At 38.7% G+C, this 19751-nt stretch overlaps 1 protein-coding gene across 2 annotated transcripts in view; it reads right to left on the minus strand.

Moving 5' to 3' along the window:
• LOC128384288 (receptor-type tyrosine-protein phosphatase delta) overlaps positions 1–19751 on the minus strand; it is a 135278-nt gene that overhangs the window by 41869 nt on the left and 73658 nt on the right. For both annotated transcript variants that reach the window (XM_053343839.1, XM_053343838.1), the window contains exons 5-7: positions 10330–10518; positions 6279–6389; positions 1627–1896 (exon numbers count right to left, since the gene is read on the minus strand). In XM_053343839.1, the coding sequence (XP_053199814.1) occupies positions 1627–1896; positions 6279–6389; positions 10330–10518 (570 nt within the window). The remainder of the gene's footprint in view (positions 1–1626; positions 1897–6278; positions 6390–10329; positions 10519–19751) is intronic.

The raw sequence follows: 19751 nt of genomic DNA on the forward strand, positions 1-19751 counted from the left end.
AATGTACAAAGCTCTACTTTGTTTGTTTTCCCCACAGCTGCATTTTTGCATAGCTGCAGGTTGCCATTGTTTTTGTTGTCTTGAAGGAGTGCATGTGAGGGTGTGTATGGGCCTCTGTGAAGATACATGTGCGTGGGCATAATGATAAGGAGAAATTATCGAGGGGCTTTGAACTTTCGTATATCAAAGTCAAGCTAACGTTTTATCAAAGTCAAAGACACGTGAGTCAAAACGAATGGGGGTAAAAATGCTAAACCTAATTCATATACAGAAAAATGCTACACCTAGAAGCTATAATGTATTATATTCTGTGGAGTTTGAAAGCCCACATGTGCTTGTGGGAGTTGGTGGGTGGGTGAAGGTGTGTGACCTATAGTACAATAAAATTCCTATATCTCGAGTTGCACACACACACACACACACACACACACACACAAATGTCTCTATACACACTAGGCCTGCACAATATATCATTTTAGCAATGACCTTGTGATGTGTGCAGGACGTGCAATATTAAGTAAGGCAAATTAACTCAAACACGTCATGCTATGACTTTTGATGTACTCTGGTGAAGGGGTGCAAATCATTAATTCATCAAACAACCAAAGCAGACTCCTGACAATGAGTGCCGCCTGTTTTAGTTGTTTGATCAACTGTCCACTCATTCACCAGAGCACTGATCACTCTGCATGCTGGGTCTGCACATCACCTGCCTGGAAACATTCAAAGATAATGTCGCCTGGATGCTGTGGCAGGCATCTAGTTATGCAAGGCGGCTTTTGGGAGTGTGCATTGTCATTATCAGCGGCACCTCATCCATGTGCTGGTTAAAAATTAAAGAATTACTTACTGCCAATTGGTTGGTCTGTATCCTAATAATAGTAGTATAGTTGTAAATGTAGCAGTGCAGTGTGTGTACAGTCTAGGCTATTATCAATGAATAACTGCTACAACTCCTCAAGACCCAAGCCATGCCACCTGCTGATTAAAGTGAAGGGGTTTAGCCTTGAAGATAGCAAGCAACTATACTCTCTTGTGATGGAGCATAAACGTCCTACACCTGGTGCCCATTACAACCTGACCCAGACTCATTTAAGGTGGACTGACCTTTCGGGTTTTGCTCAGCACTCCACCATTTACCACCGCACTCTCTCCACACCACTCACTATCCATATCAACACACACACATAATTTTATAGCATGAATTTGCTACGTTGGCCTACATCTTTGCCCCAAAGGGCAAACATAGGAAAATGGCTGACTGGTGGAAAATAGTAAAAACCTACAATTTTTAAGCAGCGGCTCTAGTTTCAAAGCCTGATATAATAGAAGGCATGAGTTCAAGCTTTAATGTCCATGCTATCAAAAATAGTGGTTTTAATGGGTTTAAATGGGGCCATTTATGTATACAAGGATTAGAGTATCTGCATTTTGGCATTTTTTAGTTTATTATAGACTCATTATAAGAGCTGAGGTTGAACTTCCAAACTATACTGGCAACTTTGAAACATTTTGAAAGCATTGCTATAAGTGAACTATTATGAATTCCAACTCTGTCTTTCATACTGCAGCCTACTGCTGACATTTTTGTCTTTAATATAGTATCATGATAAGAAGCAACTTTACCTTTCACTGTTATCTGTGCTACAGCCTCAATCACCCCCAGGGTTGACATTGCCACACATGTATAGTTGGCTGACTGTCGGACGTCTGTAAGCTCTAAGACATTCCTTCCAATGGGCATGTCGTCCTCCGGTGTAAGGTCTTCAGCACCAAGCATCCACTTGACATATGGCATGGGAGAACCTACTGCCACACATGTGATATTGACACTGCCGCCTGGCATGATCTCATTGTCTGTGGGTGGAATGGAGAATCTTGGTGGCACCCGACGTACTGAAAAAGACAAAACAAGGTGTGAAAATCCAACAGAAATGATGGAATAATGCTCAGGATCCTTCTCAAATGTTGCAAAAAGAAAAAAAAAACATACATATAAAAATCCAAATCAAAATAAAATGTTACAGAATATTTATTTGTAGCTAAAAAATTAAATGAGTTTTTACATACAGTAGACCATTTATGATTGTTGGATGAAACATTAAGAAAACACATTTAAAGACATTTGATCCGAGACTTTGAGATTTTAATGGCAAATGGGTTAACGTCAACACAAGCACCATGCACAAATACTGTATCACCATCAGAACAGATAAACAGAACCGCACAAAGTGCTGGAGAGTCGACAGCACTCCACAGTTGTATGCAAAGAAACAACTTCTCGGCTGCGTACTTCCAGCTGATGTGAGATAATGTGCCGCATCACATTCTCACATCACACAGACAAAGATAGTACTTATGAGAAGTTCCACACGCAACAAAGGGGGGGAGGTAGTGCTTTCTGCACTTTCTCAGGCTTGTTCCAAAGTTGACACTCGGGCTGTCAAATTTAATGCATTAACACTTGCATTAACTTAAAAGTGAAAATGCATTCATTTTTAAAAATCACATTAAACATGCCTGTCCCTGCTCTGGCTTTTGACCCTTTAAAGACTACAACAGAGAGTGTAAAAAGATAACAGCACTAAGCCTCTTGAAGTTCCTAGTAAGTGCAGTCACGCAAGGTTAGAAGCATGCTATATTCTGTGCTAGCCTACTTTTAATGTAAACAATGTTATGAAGATGGATATGAAAGGTAAACTTTTTTAAGAGGCTCGAAGGGTAAAAGTAAAACTGCACATTTGTTTTTGATGCAGATACTTTTGTGACAAAGAAGCCTTCAGTTTATTACAAGAGGACCTATTATGCTGGCTCTTAAAAGCATTAGTATGTCTCCCCACATGCCATTATGATACAATGCTTGTGAGTGAATCAAAATCAAGACCATTAACTGATGCTTCAAATGCATTTCAGCTGGTATTTAAACCTATAGGACTGTAAACTTTGAATTACACTTTAAATGAGGGATTGAACATTTTGAAATGTGGCGTTACATTTAAGATAACTGGTATGTAAAAGTGTGATTTCACTGTGGATAAACCATGATTAATTTGGGTATTAATCTGGATTTTTAAAAATGCATATCATTTGACAGCTCTAGTGGATACACCCAAAAAAAATATATTCTCAAAGATAGGGAAAAAGAAGGCAAGATTTTTAAATAAAAGGTACACTTTTAAGTGAACTCAAATGCATAACATTTAATGCACATGGACAGTTTCAAGGCCTTTTGAAGGGGGAGCAAAAAGTCTGTCATGCATACAAGAACAATGTAGGATTTTGCAAGGCAACCATGTAAGGGAGTCAAGGGGGAGGAGGAGGAGGGTTGCAGGGGGGTACAAGAAGTAGCAACAGGGTCAGAAGAAAGGAGGAGGTGTCACGTTGAAAAAAAGGAAGAGATAGTCGGAGAGAGTGTGAATTAAGCTAGCGCAAGCTTAGGGTCCCAGGAGAATAAGAAACACTTGGAGAGACTTGGAATAAAGCAACAAGATCGTAGAACAAAAGATAAATAAATGGAAAGAACAACATAAATAAGCGGATATTTAGTTTTTGCCTCTCATTTGAAAGGTGAGGAATTGTACAAAGGAAAAAGTAATTACATATAAATGGTGTGGGTAACTGAGGGGTTTAAGCATAAAGGAAACAGGCAGGAACTTCCAGGTATTATTATAAAAAGTCAGTGTTACTGCTTATGGTTTCCGCTTGGGTTATATTACTCATTAAATTCTTTAGTGAGCCTTGAAAATTGTGCAGGATTATATCATTTTTTTAAAAGTCTGAACACTTGCATTCATTGCCCGTTAATTGACCCTGCTTTGTAACCCCCTTCTTAATAGTTCCTGGGACTCAATACTAGTTATTTGTGCAGGTATTTGCTTTATTTGAGCATAGGTGTAAAGCTTCCAAACTGCCTGCTACAAATTCACAAAGCTCATTCTGTTGAGCAGACTGCAGCTCTCCAGAGAGGGAATCTAGGGGAACTGCTTGCATTATTAAATACAATGTTTCTCTCACTCAATATTTAATTAATATCCAATTGAATCACGCTCCCCACATACATAATATTATCCTGCTCATTTGAATATCATTACATTTGTCAAGTCTTGTGGATAACCCTCTAAATGCATAATTCTTTCATGACTTCCTGCGCAAACATCCCCGTCAGAGGAAGTATGTAATCTCTGAGGGCAAGGTTGTTTTTTTACAGCTTGGTGCTTGACTTTAGTGCCAATTATGACAAAGGATGGATTTTACTTTAACATATTTTTATCTCTGGGAAACTTCAAATGGAGAGAGCACCACAGGGAAAATTGGAGTTTAGTGTTGTTTAAATGGCTGTACGGAGGCAAAATGCTCATGTGAAGCAGCCCCCGCATCCATGCAGCAAAACAGTAGTATATGCTGTAATTACAGGGGCTCAAATAAATCAAGTGCATTGTTCCTGCTCATCATAATTTAATTTTTATTATTATTAGTATTATTATTATTATTTAAATCCATATTCTATTATTTATAAAAATATATTTTTTAAATTGTATCTTTCATTCGACCTCCTGTGTCATCTATTGTCAGAGAAGCCAAGCAGGAACACTGACAGGAGAAGGGCAGGGGGTAAGGGCTGGGAGAAAGGGGATGACTAGCTCAAGCATTAAAATGAGACCATGCAAATAGACCCTCCGACAGATGCAAATATTGTCCCTACCACCCCCACCTCAAAGATGCAAACATGCATCACCTTTTTGGACAGTCAAGCATTCTGACAAGGACCAGGGGCATTCTCAATGGGAACATGAACATTGAATGTGCGACAAGGATAGAAACAATATGAATAGATGTATAAACATAAATTGAAATAAAATGTATTAAAAAATAAACAGGAGGAACATATTAAAAGGCCATGGTAATGCATTTGTATCTTGACTTGAATTTCTTTACGATGTGACTTTTGGTGGCAAACAAATGAACTTATTATTTCTGTTTTGTGTTGTGATCAAAAAGTAAAAACACACCAACCTTCTCGGAGCTCTGAGGGATGTAGGGATATTGATGCAGAACAAAATGAAATAAGGAAAGGAGAAAAACAAGGGAAACACAGAGAGTAAAAAGGCCATGTTTCAGGTGTTCAGATGCTAGTTAAACAATTCGAAGGACTTTCTGTGTGAGTGGTGCAGGGAGCCCCTTGTATCTCCCTGGCACCTGGGTTACATAGCAACAGTCTCACCTACTGGAGTGCAAACATTTAAAATCAGAAAGAATATTTATATATAGTTTCCCAGCCATGTGGCTATCTTACATTAATAATTTAAATTAATGCATTTTACTTTATTGCAATTTTTATATAATACTTTGATGTTAATTTAGCTAGCCATAGGACTGAACATCAAATACGTATTGAAAAAAGTACATATATATAGAAATACAGAGATAAAATAAATCAATTCCCTATGTAGTATTTAACTAAGACAATAGTAACATTGGGTTTAATTTTTGAAACTGTGTTAAACATTTACTGCTGTATGCAAATAAAAGTGACAAGCAGTAAATACAGTTGCATAAATGCATAAAATATTTTGACCTTGAAGGATGAAACATCACAGCCATTGTGAAAAATTACCAAAAGCAAACCAATGCTGCTATTCCACCTGCAGAATACTTGATACCATAGGCTAAAATCATTATGGCTGTATATTTCTCTAACAGTGTGTAGCAATCAAAAACTGTATTTTACACACTAATTTATAGGAGTACTTTAAATATGTTGTATGCCAGTTTTTAATCTTAATTTGATTTTTTTTTTAACATTTCATTATTTCATTAACATAAGTAGTGATCTTAAACGTGTCCTTCCAATGTTGATCAAAAGGGAGAAATAAAAAAAAAGGCCAGAAAGGATTTGTACACTGCTAGGAAAAGAGTCAGGATTGATGGGGGAGGGCCGTCCACCCTGTCCCCCCTTCGACAGTCAGGTTTGAAAGGCAATTAGTAGATAAACACAGCAAGCAGTCTTGTCACTGGTGTTAGACTCAGGAAAATCAACGGAAAGGACCAGAAACACATAACAGAGTAGATACCGTAGGTTCAAATCAGGTGCAGGTAAGTCAAGTGCAAAAAAACAAAAAAACAAAAAAACAAAAACAATGCATACTTACAATAGCCTCACAGGATATGACCCCTGCCGACTTAATTGGCTGATTTTAAAGATTGCTTATGAATTTTAAAGAAAAGGTTATTAGAATGTTTGAGAAAGGTTTTGCCAGTGCTTTTAACACGTTTCCTACCTCTGACATATAGATTGGCTGGGGCAGAGTAGCGGGTTCCATCGTTGTTGGTCGCCACACATTCATACTTCCCCTGGTCAGACTCTTCGCTCTGCTCTATCTGGAGGGCTCCTGGTTGGGAATAACAGACGAGGCAGCGTAGTGCGTTTTGGTTAAAATTGTGTCGTTCGGCATCAAAGTTCACAAGCAAAATTAAAAAAGAAAAAAGATCTCGTTTGACTTGAGAGAGGCCAACGTCAGCCCCCCCCCCCTTCATTTCTAGTTTTGCTTTGTCCTCTCAAGCCTCAGTCGTTGGACAGTTTGAGGAAAAGTCGTAAGGAAAATTACTCCATATCCAATAAACTGCATGAATGAAATGCTACATTCTTGTATTACTTTAAGCCCTATCATTTAAATTTTATCCCCCACAGTCTGATCCACTGTTTGAGGCCAAATAGAGACTGTGTTATCCTACTATACGGGGGGTTAGGGATCGCTGCCAATGATAATCATGTAGGACATTGCAATACAGATATACTGTTTTTTCTTTTAAGAGGCCTAAAATAACAATGAGGGAAAAGAAAAATAACATATTGTCAACCAAAGGAAAAGAAAAGAAAAGCACCTAAGTATTCTTTCGCTACATTTACCTTTTTTTCATAACTTTCTTTAGAAAAAAAGCCCGATTACATATTCGGCTTCAGGGTCTCAAAAGACACTCATCGTAGCGCCAATGTCAAAAAATGTAATATCACTTTGAGGAATAGGGACAAGCCCTTCAATATACAACATGTCACTGGACTGGTCAATATGGGGATGAGTGATACTGCTTCAGGGAAACATGGATCAAACAAAAGAGGTTTACAGTATAAGAAAGCAGCATAACAAGGGAGGACAATTGAAAGAAAGAAATTTAGGTATGATTTTTAGCATATTCAATCACAAATCAAGTGTAATGGTCTCCTGACATAATAATTTGGACTTCATCTAGGTGAAGTTGTTTTCAAAAAAATGCAGCGCATACAAAAAATTGAAAAATGCTGCTCACATATGCGGAAAAATATTAATTGAAGTATCATGTAAGGCAAAACCAACATATAACCCTCTGTAACAAAAGTTTTGACATGCAAATCTTGGCAAGAAATGTATGTCGGCACAACTTACAACCTTCTGACAACCCTTAGCTGAAAAATAAAATGCAATTGTATTAGAAGACAAAATTCAAAATATCAGCCTGAGCCGACAAAGAAGGTAACCAACCACTGCTTTAGCTTGTGAAAGCTACAAAAGACACCCATAAAAATCCACCAATGGGATCAGCAGTGTGGTGTCACATGACCAGGGAAAAATGGCTTTTTATGCATCAACAACTCTCCAGCTCCATGTCACACGGCAAAAATGAGCCAATCAGGTCCTCGCCAGACTCTACTGTTTGCCTTCCCCAAACCCTGAAGAAAAAAAGTCAAAAAGTAAAATAGTCTCCAAACCCAAGAAAAGTAAGAAAAATAGGTGAAAGAGAAAAAAAGCACCGTAGAAACTTTATCAAAAAAGTGGTTGTTTGGGCTTTTTTTGTAGAGGTACAGGAGAGGAAAGCAAATAGAAGAAATGGAAAAAAATAGTTTGCAAAGATAGAAAGAATTCTTTGGGAGAAAAAAGCAGAGGAGAGGCAATGTTGTCTTCAGCATGCCTGCGTGATTCCACAGCATCTGTGCATATTTTTGTGCTGAACAAGAACAGCTAAGGGGGAAAAATGCTTGGTTGTTTTAGTTGGACAAAAAGAGGGACACATGATTCGCTATGGCCAAAAAGAAAACAAAAATGAACGGAAAAATATAGTTTAAAAAATAATTGTCATTGGATATGCTTATTTGAGCCAGGGCAAGCATATCACAACTGAGCTAAACAGGCTCTTGAAACCAGAATACAAAGGAGGAAATAAAGCATAGACAAAAAAATGGAATACAAATTAAGTCAACGAAACAGGACAAATAAGAAGGAAGGTCCGTATGAACGTAATGGGATTTGGACTTGGTAAACAGGACAAAAATGGAGGTGATTCAAGTGAATGGATGGGTTGACAGCAAGAATGAATTTGTATTATTTTCATTCTGTGAACGTCAATTCAGCACTCTTACCTCTTATTGGTGTACCACCTGGGTGGATAATATGAATGCAAATAAGATTAGAAAGAAGAAGCATTAGTACGAGTAGATAGAGGCTGGGGGCTTTGGAAGAAGAATCAAATTAGATTTAACAGGGTACGTAAATAAAGGTACTAGAGGAGAGAGAAAAGAGAGAGAAAGAGAATAAGAATTTTCTGTACTCTACTGGCAAAAAAGACAGGATTCATCATAGAAAAAGCATAGGTCAGAGAGAAGAACTTGTATATTGATGTACCACGGGGAGGTGCCATTTTGGATGTGGCAATGGCTTCTGAAGACCATCTACTGAAGGGAAAGACTTTGAGGACTTTATATATGAGAGTGAGAGCAGACTTGTTTAAGAGCCTTGAAATCCCTTTGCTTGACCTGGTCACCTCCCTAAACTTGAAATTTCCATACCTATGGTGCTGGTGTTAAAACATTAAGTAAGTGAGTAAGTGGTGGGTCAGTGAGTGAGTAACATACAGGTGAGGACAGGTCATTACTCAGGTCAGTATATGACAATAGTATGCTAAGGTTTGGTGATTACTATCTTCATCTAAAAGTGATACTACAGCTGGCAGTGGTAGGACACTTTAACACCGTGGGGTGAGGGAAGTGTGTGTGCCTCTAGTAGTAGCCCTAAACTAGACTATCTGTTAGTAAAATGCATGCCATGCATTTTAATAGTTGTTGGAAACATGGAAATTAGTGGGGGGTGATGTGTGCTTTAGAGCTAAGCACTTACCAAAGGATTCTGTAGATTTAAAAATATAGAGAGAAGAAAGACAGCGTAAGAAAGTGATTATATTCTTTAAGTAAGTTTAGTTAACAAGGTTTCGTTAAATCAACTCTACGTGAATCAAAGTCGCACATTAGAAATAAGGGTTAATGCTACACAGTTCTCTTGAAAACAAGTCAGCAAGGAAGTAAGGTTAGCAAGACGATTTAACAAAGGACAGCTGTGAAAATCTGTGAAGACAGGTGGTCAAACATACAAGACTTCAAATCTACAAGTAGTTGTGCTAAGGTAGCGCCGTTAGCTGGCACATAAAGCTTTTGGAAAATAATGATAATATATTATATTATTAAAATATCAAAATCAAAATTGGGATATTCAGGCGAATGGGTATATTAGGGTATGTCACAGGCAAATCAAAACAAAGCTGGCATCTACACATTAAAGCAGGGGCTGTAAATCCAAAGAATCAAGGGGGTAAGGGAAAAGCTGCTATATACACACTACTGTGGCTAATTAGTGTCCATAATGTTTTATTTAGATCTAAGAAAAAAGTTATTTCCAAACAAATATTGGTTCCAGAGGAGGTTTAAGGATCCTTCTTTCGAAAGTAAAAAAAAAAAAAAAAAAAAAACACAGAACGATGAATAATTTGCTTTTGTCCTATTTTAACCAGATTGTTGAAAATTATTGTGTAGTCCTTTCCAGATTCTGAATGAAGCCGAATGTTGAATAGTAATTATTAAGAAAAAGACAAGAAATGAAGAGAATGGATCCAAAGGAAAATAAAAATAAAAATACTGCACCAATGCAGCAGAAAGGAAATCAATATTAAACAGCAAAATAATTAATTGTAAAAAGTCACAGCAGTGAGCAATGAGGGCAGAAGTTAGGGCAGAAGCCAGCAAACACAGAAGGGGAACAATCCCAACAGCCCATGACAACACTGAAAGACAAAGGGAGACACACGTACAGACGACACACACCGGGGCGTACAGATAGTAGAAGACAGGAAATAGTAGAAACAATGCCATTACCTAAAAAATTAAAAGCCAAATGAGAAGTTAAATTATGGGGAGGAAGAAGAGGATGAAAGAACAGAGGAGACGACAGGGGGGAGCAGATCAGATAGAGTGGAACAAGAAAGAAGTCTCCCTGTTTTGTGATTAAGTTTTCAACAGAGGAAACCTACCTGATCTGAGCTGTTTAATTCGTCCATTGTTGTTGGTGGTGTTGACAGGGAGGAAGTCTTTGAACCAGGAGATGTCTGGGTCGGGGTTGCCACTGGCGGCACAGAGCATGGTGGCAGTGCGTGTTCGCTCCACCACTTTTAACTGTGGGCCCATGTCTATGGTGGGAAAACCAGGGGGTAGCTGGTCCTCTGCAAAAAGACAAGAGACATGAGCGTAGCAGAGATGAGATTGAGGAAGTCAGTGGTTCTGCTCAAACTCTGTGCAGAGGTAGTGAGGAAGGAGAGCTGGTAGAGAGACAGAATGAGTGTAATATATATAACAAATAGGAGAGAGACTGTGAGAAATATCTTCAGTTGTTGGTAAAGTGTGCAAAGGCAAAGGGACAATTTTGTTATATCATTAACTTTGTGAATAAAGACATAATTATATGTAAAGCCATGACATTTCGAACGGTTTCCTACGCACATTTAGTATTAACGAGGACGTACAATTAACCAAAATGTGAACATGGACAACAACCCATACAAAGGATGGTTTAAAGCGTCTCCTAGCAATTATTTAAATGAATACCTTTTGGAAAACATGTTTATTCACTGTCTTGCAGGCAGTTAAATGAGAAGATGGATAAAGACTGGAAGCAGGGGTGGAGGAGGTGGGGGGGGGGGGGCAGCTATGAACATTGCTCTGTCCAAAGGCAACAAAATCCATCAACTGACACATAGCAAAGCCACTAATTAAAACATTACATCTTGTTTGTTTAATCCATTGTAAAACTGAAGAGTAACAACAACAACATGTGGTTTTTAGAAGGGTTATGTTAGGAAAATGTCTTGGCAGGGAGCAGTGAGTTCCTGGAGTCTTTTCGTCGCCATGATGTTACCAGGCAACCAGCTCTGACTTCTTAATGGTTTGATGGGTTTGTACGGATTAAACAAATGAGAAATAAGGTTTTAACACATGAGCTTTGGAGGTGCCGTTAGGCTTTCTTTTTTTTTAAGTCTGAGGACAGAGAAAAGCTAGCTGTTTCCCCATGCTACCAGCATTTATGCTAGGCTAAGCTAACCAGTTCCTGGCAGTAGTACTCATATTATTCTTATCTAACTCAATAGGAAAATGCTTAAGCATATTTCCCAAAATGTTGAACTATTCTTTAATGATGGAAAGGGAGTCACCACTTCTCCACTGACTGAATACATACTGAAGTGAGATGGAGCTTTGATGTTCATTTATGATGGCATGTGGCTTTTTTGTGTTGTATGAGCTTCCTTGTTCTTGCCTGTGTCTGAACTTATCAAGAGAAAAAGGGCAGGTTACATCTTGCTGCTCTTTGAGATGTGAGACAAGATAACACCACAACATCGCTCCTTGCTCCAAACATGTTCTTTTATCAAAAACAAAGAGCTTTAGCTTAGTCTTAAGTGAACGGCTCTGAACAGGAAGTATTTTTGACTTGAAGCAAGTGATGATCTTTGAGTGGGTGTAAAGAGTGGAATATTCCATAAGATCCCCATATGCAAAAAAAGTCTGCCTCTTTGCAATGCTAGCTAAGTGTTAAGCAAAACAAGACCTGCTTCTTCTGAATGCCAATGAGGTTTATGTGCCTTTAAGTTTTCCTTTCCCTGCTGTGATATGGCTAATTAGTGTCTTCCGTTGCTCTCGTAAACGGCACCTTTTTGGAAACACTCTCTTTATTAAATTTTCATGAGGAGACATCAGTCTGGAAACAGCTTTGAGATGCCATAGCCTGCGCACAGCCAAACGACAACCATGGCCGCCTTCCAACAATGCTTTTGGGTATCTGGCACCAGAAACCACCTCGATGGATAAATCTTCTCTGGAATAGACTGTATTACAAATGAGTGACTTCAGACTGAACTGCAAAAGTTTCCGATGCAACTCTGAGTCCCTGCCTGAACTGACACATTTTGACAGTGATGGAAGGGTATTGTTTGGTGTATGTTTTAAAATGGCCAATTACATATTAGAGTTCTCTTTGGTCATTGTAAATTTGCATACAAAAATAATGCATACACTCTTTATTATCAGTTTCTTGTCAGTTGGGAGCTGTTAGTTATACAGGACACCTTGGCCCATGCCTCCTTACAGTATTAATAGCACTGACATGGTGTTGAGCACCTAACGTATGTTATCTTGATCCCCTTCAGTATCCATTAAGTTAATAAGAGATGCTCAGGCTTTACTCTTGTTAAAAGTTTGTAGGTGTCTAGCACTATGGTCGTGCAAAATTGATGTGTTGCTCATTAAAACAATAACCACTTCATCGATGCACCTCCGTCAAACAGTGGCCACATTGAATTAACATAATAGTGAAAGTAGTAGGAAAGTTGATTTGGAAGAGGGAACCAATTCTACGATAAGGATTTAGATATTTCCAAATGTTGTTTTTGCCACTGCTCATATCTCCTTTACATTCACACCTATACCATGTTCAAATTTAAATTTTAGTAATAAAGCGCATTTTGCAGACAGTACATAGACCATGCATAAATAACATTACAAGTGATAGAGAAAAGGTTGGTCGTGACAACTTATCTTTTTGTAAAAGCTGTGTTAATAACTATCACAAAGAATAATGGAACAGTCTAATGTGAGAAAATACACTTTCAAAGGTGCTCATTCAAATGGAGAGAGACAAGGAGGAGGGGGAAAGGAATTAATTGTACAAGGTAGCTCCTGTCCAGGCTCCCTTCAGCCTGTTCAAGGTCGAATAGACAATTAGTCGATTCTACAGTGAGTCAAAAGTATACCTGATCAAACATAATAGCCAGAAGCAAGCCTAGGAGCATAGATGCGTGTTGAATATAATAATTGGATGTGACAATCCATGCGAACTAAAAAGCAACTCCTGTGAAATTGCAATGTATTCTAAAACAAAGTGCTCAAGAGATCATAATTTAGCTGCCCTTTAAGAAGTCAGAATTATTCTCATGCTGCAGTATGTAATGCCCTGGTTATTTGGCTTTAAGTATAAAAGAAGAGAGCGTATACATTCCTAACTGTAAATGGTGATTCCTGAGTCAACATAATGGTATTAAAAATGCACAATGATGTAATTCTGAGGTCAGTAAAACCCAAGCCTTTATGTCTGATCTTCCAAACTATGAAAAAGATATAATAATGAGGTTGGGTCAAATGTACTGTCAAATGTCAAATGGGTACTTTGACCAAAACCCATCTTCCCACCTTCGACAGAATGCACATGTTACATGACGCTAGCCCGTAACTCCAGTGCAGGCAGCTGATATGAGTCCAGGCAGCACATTTAAAATTAATGATCTGTTACAAAGGTTTCTGGCCTTTTGAATGCATTCTTGCTTAGCCCAGAAATGTAATTTACAGCTGCTTTGTGCACTCGTGCTCATCTAGAATGGCCACAAAGTCATGACATCAACCATGAGGTATCTAAAAACTTTAGTTGCACAGAACTTGAGATGAAGATACTAAAGAAAGAATAATAAACAGTCACTTTTACCTTCTCAAGTTCCTCGCACCTCTTACCTACACCCTCATTTAACTTACAAAGTGAATAATCATTGTGATAATAAATACTGTAAAGGACGGGAAATGGAACACATTTGCTACCTTTTGATGTGATTAACAACTCATGTCAACAGAGCTGCTGCAGCATTTTCCTTACAAGGCGAAGAGAGCAAAATGAGATCAGATTAATCACCATTTAATTTGATCCTAAACATTTGTCGTACTTTTTTTTTTTGAAGAAGAAGAAGAAGTTGAGCTATTGGCAAAGTGTTAAAAGAAAAGAATGGAATAATTAATCAACCAAGCTGCTCACAGTTTTTCACAGGTTTGGGTTTCAACTTACACTGGTTACATAAATTATCAGCTAGGAGCTAATTCATTACTGCTTTAACAACTCTGAGCTCCATCCTGATTAGATTGTAAATTGGAAAAGTTTGGTTTGCTTGTAGTGTATTTGTTTGTGTATTAATCTGTAGGGGTTAATGTACTATATGCTGATGACTTAAACATACACCAAGCTGCCCTTTAACCTATTTGAAAGTCAAAGCTGAGAGAGGGAATTAGCAGGGATTTTTTTTTTCTGCAGAATGTTTCCCCCGCTTACTTATTCTACCTCACTGAGAACTGCAATCTCAAGGACAGTCTAAGACAAGGGCAGTTGCTGCTTTACAGAACCATACTGTATATTCAACAATGGATCTACACACTAAATGAGATGGAAGGGAGGGAAATGCTGAAGTCACCTTCTAGAGAAGTGCTGAGCACTAGTGCTTGGTATAAAAAGACTCCCAATGACAATTTGCACACATTAGCCAATGCCAGGCTATCAGGCCATATGAGTGTGTGGTGCCAAGTATGGGAGGAGTATAAAAAGGACATTGGCTCCAAAACTACCACGGTGAGCAGATTTTTGCTGAAGACATAAGGCCACTGGACATAAACTCAACCCATTAGCAGATTATATCTATTGATCACTCATACAAAATACGATCCCAGGTGAGTCACATTTTCCTCGTATCGCAACGGTGGCCATTTCAGTTTCTGAAATGTTACTTGAGCGTAGCATAAATTCAGCTTGGTTGTCATACTGCAGATAATGCCAATAAGTACACACATACACTCACATCCTGTGTTCACCCTAATGTAAACCTCTCACCTGCTGTGGTGTAATGACTTGACTGACAAACTCAAGCAATATCCTCCTTGTTTAAGCAGTAATTAAATAACCCTCATTGAGTCCCAATAGATCAGTGTACCATTTAAACACAATCAGTTAGCGTTTACATTTTTGTTCAGTTAGAGCGACACCAAGTTCAGTGTATGTGTGTGTGTGTGTGTGTGTGTGCGCATGATTCTGAGGTGATATTTACAAGATGGACTAATGCCATTATATCTATGGAATGAGTTTCATTGGATTGATGGAACCAGACTGTAAAATTACAGCAAGGATGTCTGCTTGGGTTTAACATCTTCTCAAATGTTGACAGCTGTTACTCCAGAAATTCAAATTAAAACCTCTGCTGCATACCACATATGTTACACAGTGTTTTATTCTGGTAAATGATGTACTTTCAACAAAGCCATTACACAGTGGGGTTTTGTTGCCAGACATTGATATTCTGCCAATACTGTATACGCATAAAGCTACAGTAACAGCTTCATCACTTTAAGTAGATTTTATCTGCAATGATGGTACTGACATTTACATAGTGGGCTGTAAACAAAGCTATATTGCAAAATTAATGATGGTGTTCATTAAGCAGTAAAGCAAAAACAACATAACAGGCAGGAAATGGAGTGCATTTCTGCTTGACAGCAAGTGAATTGTAGATGCTGCTTTATGTCACTTAAATCACTTTTGGCTCCAAAATCACCCAATAAGTACAAAGGAATTTGAAGAGAAAATAAGCCTTTGTTGCACTGGACTTTCCAAGTAAAGCCATAAAAAACATAAACCTTTCCGGTCACATTCTGGCTTTAGTTCCGTGGTTGCTGCACAGGGATTGGATTCGGTCCGACCCCTTTCTTCCCAAGCGGAACAAGACTTTTCACCCTGCAGTTGAGGTTATTCTTCAGGGAAAATCCCTGCAGGCCATAATAAGATATATTTGTTGGAAGTATTTGAGTGGATACAATCTCCTCAAAGAGGCTGTCACAGGTCACTTGCTGCAGCAGCACGGTGGAGAAAGTGTGTGTCGAGATGTATTGTTGTTTGGGAATCCTTCTCCAGCCAAAGATGCTGGATTATGGAAGTGTGGGAATGTGGGGCAGATGTCCTCAAGTATCACACTCTTACATTTTTATACTCCTGTCCCCTCTGCTCTAAAGATTATTTTTACCCAGTTTAAGAATCAATCTGATACTTGCTCCTCCTCCTCCCCAGATAAGATTTCAGCCAGTACAAAAAAAAAAAAAAAAAAATAACAGGCCAGAAAATATTACCCATGGAGTGTGACAGCAGTGCTTATTTTTCTCAGCAGCCTGAGCCAAAGCCATTTTTCCCACTACACCATAGCATATAATTTGAAGTTGAGGGACACTGATTAAAGCTCTTTCCACGCTCAAAAATCCAAAAGAAGTGAGAAAGAAGATAGGAGAATTTAGCAGGGTTAGAGTGCTAATCAAGTTAATTATACAGCACTCTTACTGCTCACAGGGACATCATTTGGAATCGGCTTGTTTCATGACTTCTAATGCATTAGCTGACCTGGAATGAATTTAGGAACTAGTGTTTCATAAACTATTAAATGTTGATAAACAGGGAAATGAAACCCATGCATAAAGTATGAGTTAAAGTATAACTTGTTGGAGTTATGAACATGAAATAAATGTAAAAGTACTATGCAGGAATTGTTGGTTGGTGCTTAACACACACCATTCAGTGCTCAAGCAAGCTAGAGAGTGAATGAAGAGTGTGAGCGGTACTGGCAAGAACGAAGCCGTGGATCAGAGTAATAAAATATTATTTTCTGATTGTTTCACAACGGTTATGTTCTAAAGCACAAATAAACAGTCCCGCTCACTGCTCTGCGTGTGTGTGTCGTTCAAACAGACACACCAACAGCATGGAAGCAGCACACAGTAGAGGAGAGAGACGGAGAAACAGGGGGAAACACTGAATCAAATAAAAAAACCACAATGTAACCTATATGTGCTGTTACTGAATGTCCAAACACAGCAAAATGAGACTTTTCCCTCTGCTTCTATTCTCTCCTGCATCCTATAATCAATAGTTTCTCAGAGAAGACATCTGGTCTGGCATATAAACTTGTTGATTTGGAACACGCTAACACTGAAACATTGTCTATTATAATTTGTTTACAGCTCTCAAAAAAATTGTCGCAAGCCTTGTTAATACATCCGTTCAGAGACGACCTGAATCCTCTTCAACAAAATGTTCTTTTCGGCTCCTGTTCAACTGACGTGTTCACTCCCCCCTCTCTTTTTTTGGCATGGGAGGGGGAACTGTTAATTATGCTTTTGTTTTCACACAAACAAAATTACTCAACCAAAAGTAAGAGCTCTTGATTAACAAAGGCAGGCAGCAATTCCATTTGTGCCAGTTCTATGACGGCATCTCTTCTGTTTTTCCTCTTTTTCCTCTCTCTTTCTCTAATGTTTCACCACTTTCACCCACATCATTGTTGATTTCCTTGCTCTACTTACAAGGTACACTTAACGCTGTGGTAAAAAAAAGGTGTTCTTTTACAATCTAGCGCCTAGTGATTGACTGGTTCTAAATCTGAGCCCACCACTTGCTTTATCAGCTACCAACAGCTTGGTTAAACTATCTCAAACCTGGATACTGAGTTGCTCTACTCAACACTCCATCCATCATTCTGCCAATAAACTTTTGCAGAGGTGAAACTTGTCCCCCTGGTAATTTTTGACCATGGGCTAGGACATGACATTGATATTTGCTGAGCTTATTTATTATGATTAAAAACACAGACATTTGACATTGTTTTAATTTACTTGTATGAAAAGGGGCGTTGAAATCCCACTCTTCATAGGAGTTGTGTGATATACACCCAGCCCTGGATTTTACTGTAAGTAACAATTTTATGGATAGCTCAGCGTCGCCTTGGGGAGAATACTCAGAATATTTTGGATGAGGTAAAGGGGACAACCCTTGACATTAAGGGTATAAAGTTTCATGCATGAGTGGCAGGTTTAGTCAGTCATTTAAAGGGCAACAAATCAGATTGTGCAAACACAGTTTAAACATACATCACTGGACCGTTAAACTGTGGCGCACCATCGGTTACCTAAAAGAAGAAATGACGAATTGAGATGTCTGAATTTCCCCTTAATGCCCTCTGAGAATCCAAAGCCTGTATTTATCTCATTGATACATTCCAGTGCTGTCTGGCACATATGTTGTCCAGTTTAAATACGATTAGGTTTTTCCCTAGAGCTTCCTTTGAGCCAGATTTCCTAAATAAGCCTCCTGGCACCTGCATTGGGCTGATATTGCTTAAGTAATCCAATAATGGAAAACAAAATGCTCAGCACTTCCTTCTCATAAAGCAGCTAGTGTGTGGCGAGGGACAACTCTGATATTCACCTTTCCCGAGTTGTTTTGAAAGGGTTGAGAGACTGTACTGAACTCCAACTCAACCTTCAAATTGTTTTAAAACATGGCATGTCTCACTGTGTGATGTGGTTTTTATGATTGTCCAGACTGGAAAAGAGCTCAAATGTGAGAGCATGTCCCAATTATATGCCTGGGGCCGCAGTTCATTACGTTCCCAAGCCTGAGACGAGCTGAGTTGAGAAAATGTTAAGTGGCAAGGCATGACTGCTTTCCAGTTTAGGTTTACAAATGCGTCTGAGCAAGACTCTCAGGTCAGGACTAATGTAGTTGTATCTAGCAGAGAGCTGGAGAGTTCATGTGTGCTATGAAAGCTTATGATCCATTTATCTCTGCTGGATAGGAATAAATATTTCAAGGGAATTCTGTCAGTGATCACCAGAGTGGGGGGGTGGGGGGAGGGATCATCTAAAAACTGTATCACAGATGTAGGGTAAAATGATTTTAGGGTTTAAAAAAAATGCTTTACCCACTCAGCATATTTTTGCAGATGTTCCCCTATATATTTTGTGGGGTGAAATAAAACCAAGGTAGTGTAGTGCAACAGTAATAAAAGCGAAGCTGGGCTGAGGAAAATGTACTTTGCTTTCACTTATTAGTTGATTCTACAGGTGTAGAGTTTGCTAATGAATATTACGCTGAATGTGCCACAGTTGGCTCAAACAGCCAATTCCAATTTGCTGTAATAGAGTTTTAAGAGGAACAGGCCCACTCTAACACAAAGTGACATTATGTCTCACTCACTTTGTGCCTCTAAAAGGTAGTTCAGTAATTTAAAAATGTACAAATACTGTCTCTGTGAGAAAACTGCTGAAGGGCAGACAGGGAGGGACCATGTAGTATCCACTAAAATTTTATTTTCCTCTTGTTGCCTAGAGGAGAGACAAAGGAATGGATTTGTGAAATGCTATCCAGTGTATTCCTTTACTCTCCTATGATGATGAACGTTGGAACGAAATATAGGAGGAGGAAGGTGAAGGCAGAGTAAGCTCTCTCAACCCGAGGTTCATGGCACTCTGTCTGGTTGAAAAATAGCTTCCTCTCCCCCTTTGCCCTGCACTGATTGTTTCTTCCATAAATCCCCTTTGAGATTGCATAATTAATTGAATGCTGCTTATTTGTCATTAAAAACCCTCGCCTAATGCCTGAGATTATGAGAGAACCATTGTAGAGTCAATCTATTAATCATCAGGTTTTTCTCCCCCCCCCCCCCCCCCCCCAGAAAACCCTTCACAGATGAACAATCCGAGCAATTCCTCATTCTGAATGACATTGGAGAACTTATTGTAAAACTCTGAGTCGACATGCTGCTTTTTTATGGTACAC

Source organism: Scomber japonicus, chromosome 22 (genome assembly GCF_027409825.1).
Source record: "Scomber japonicus isolate fScoJap1 chromosome 22, fScoJap1.pri, whole genome shotgun sequence".
Classification (NCBI taxonomy): Eukaryota; Metazoa; Chordata; class Actinopteri; order Scombriformes; family Scombridae; genus Scomber; species Scomber japonicus.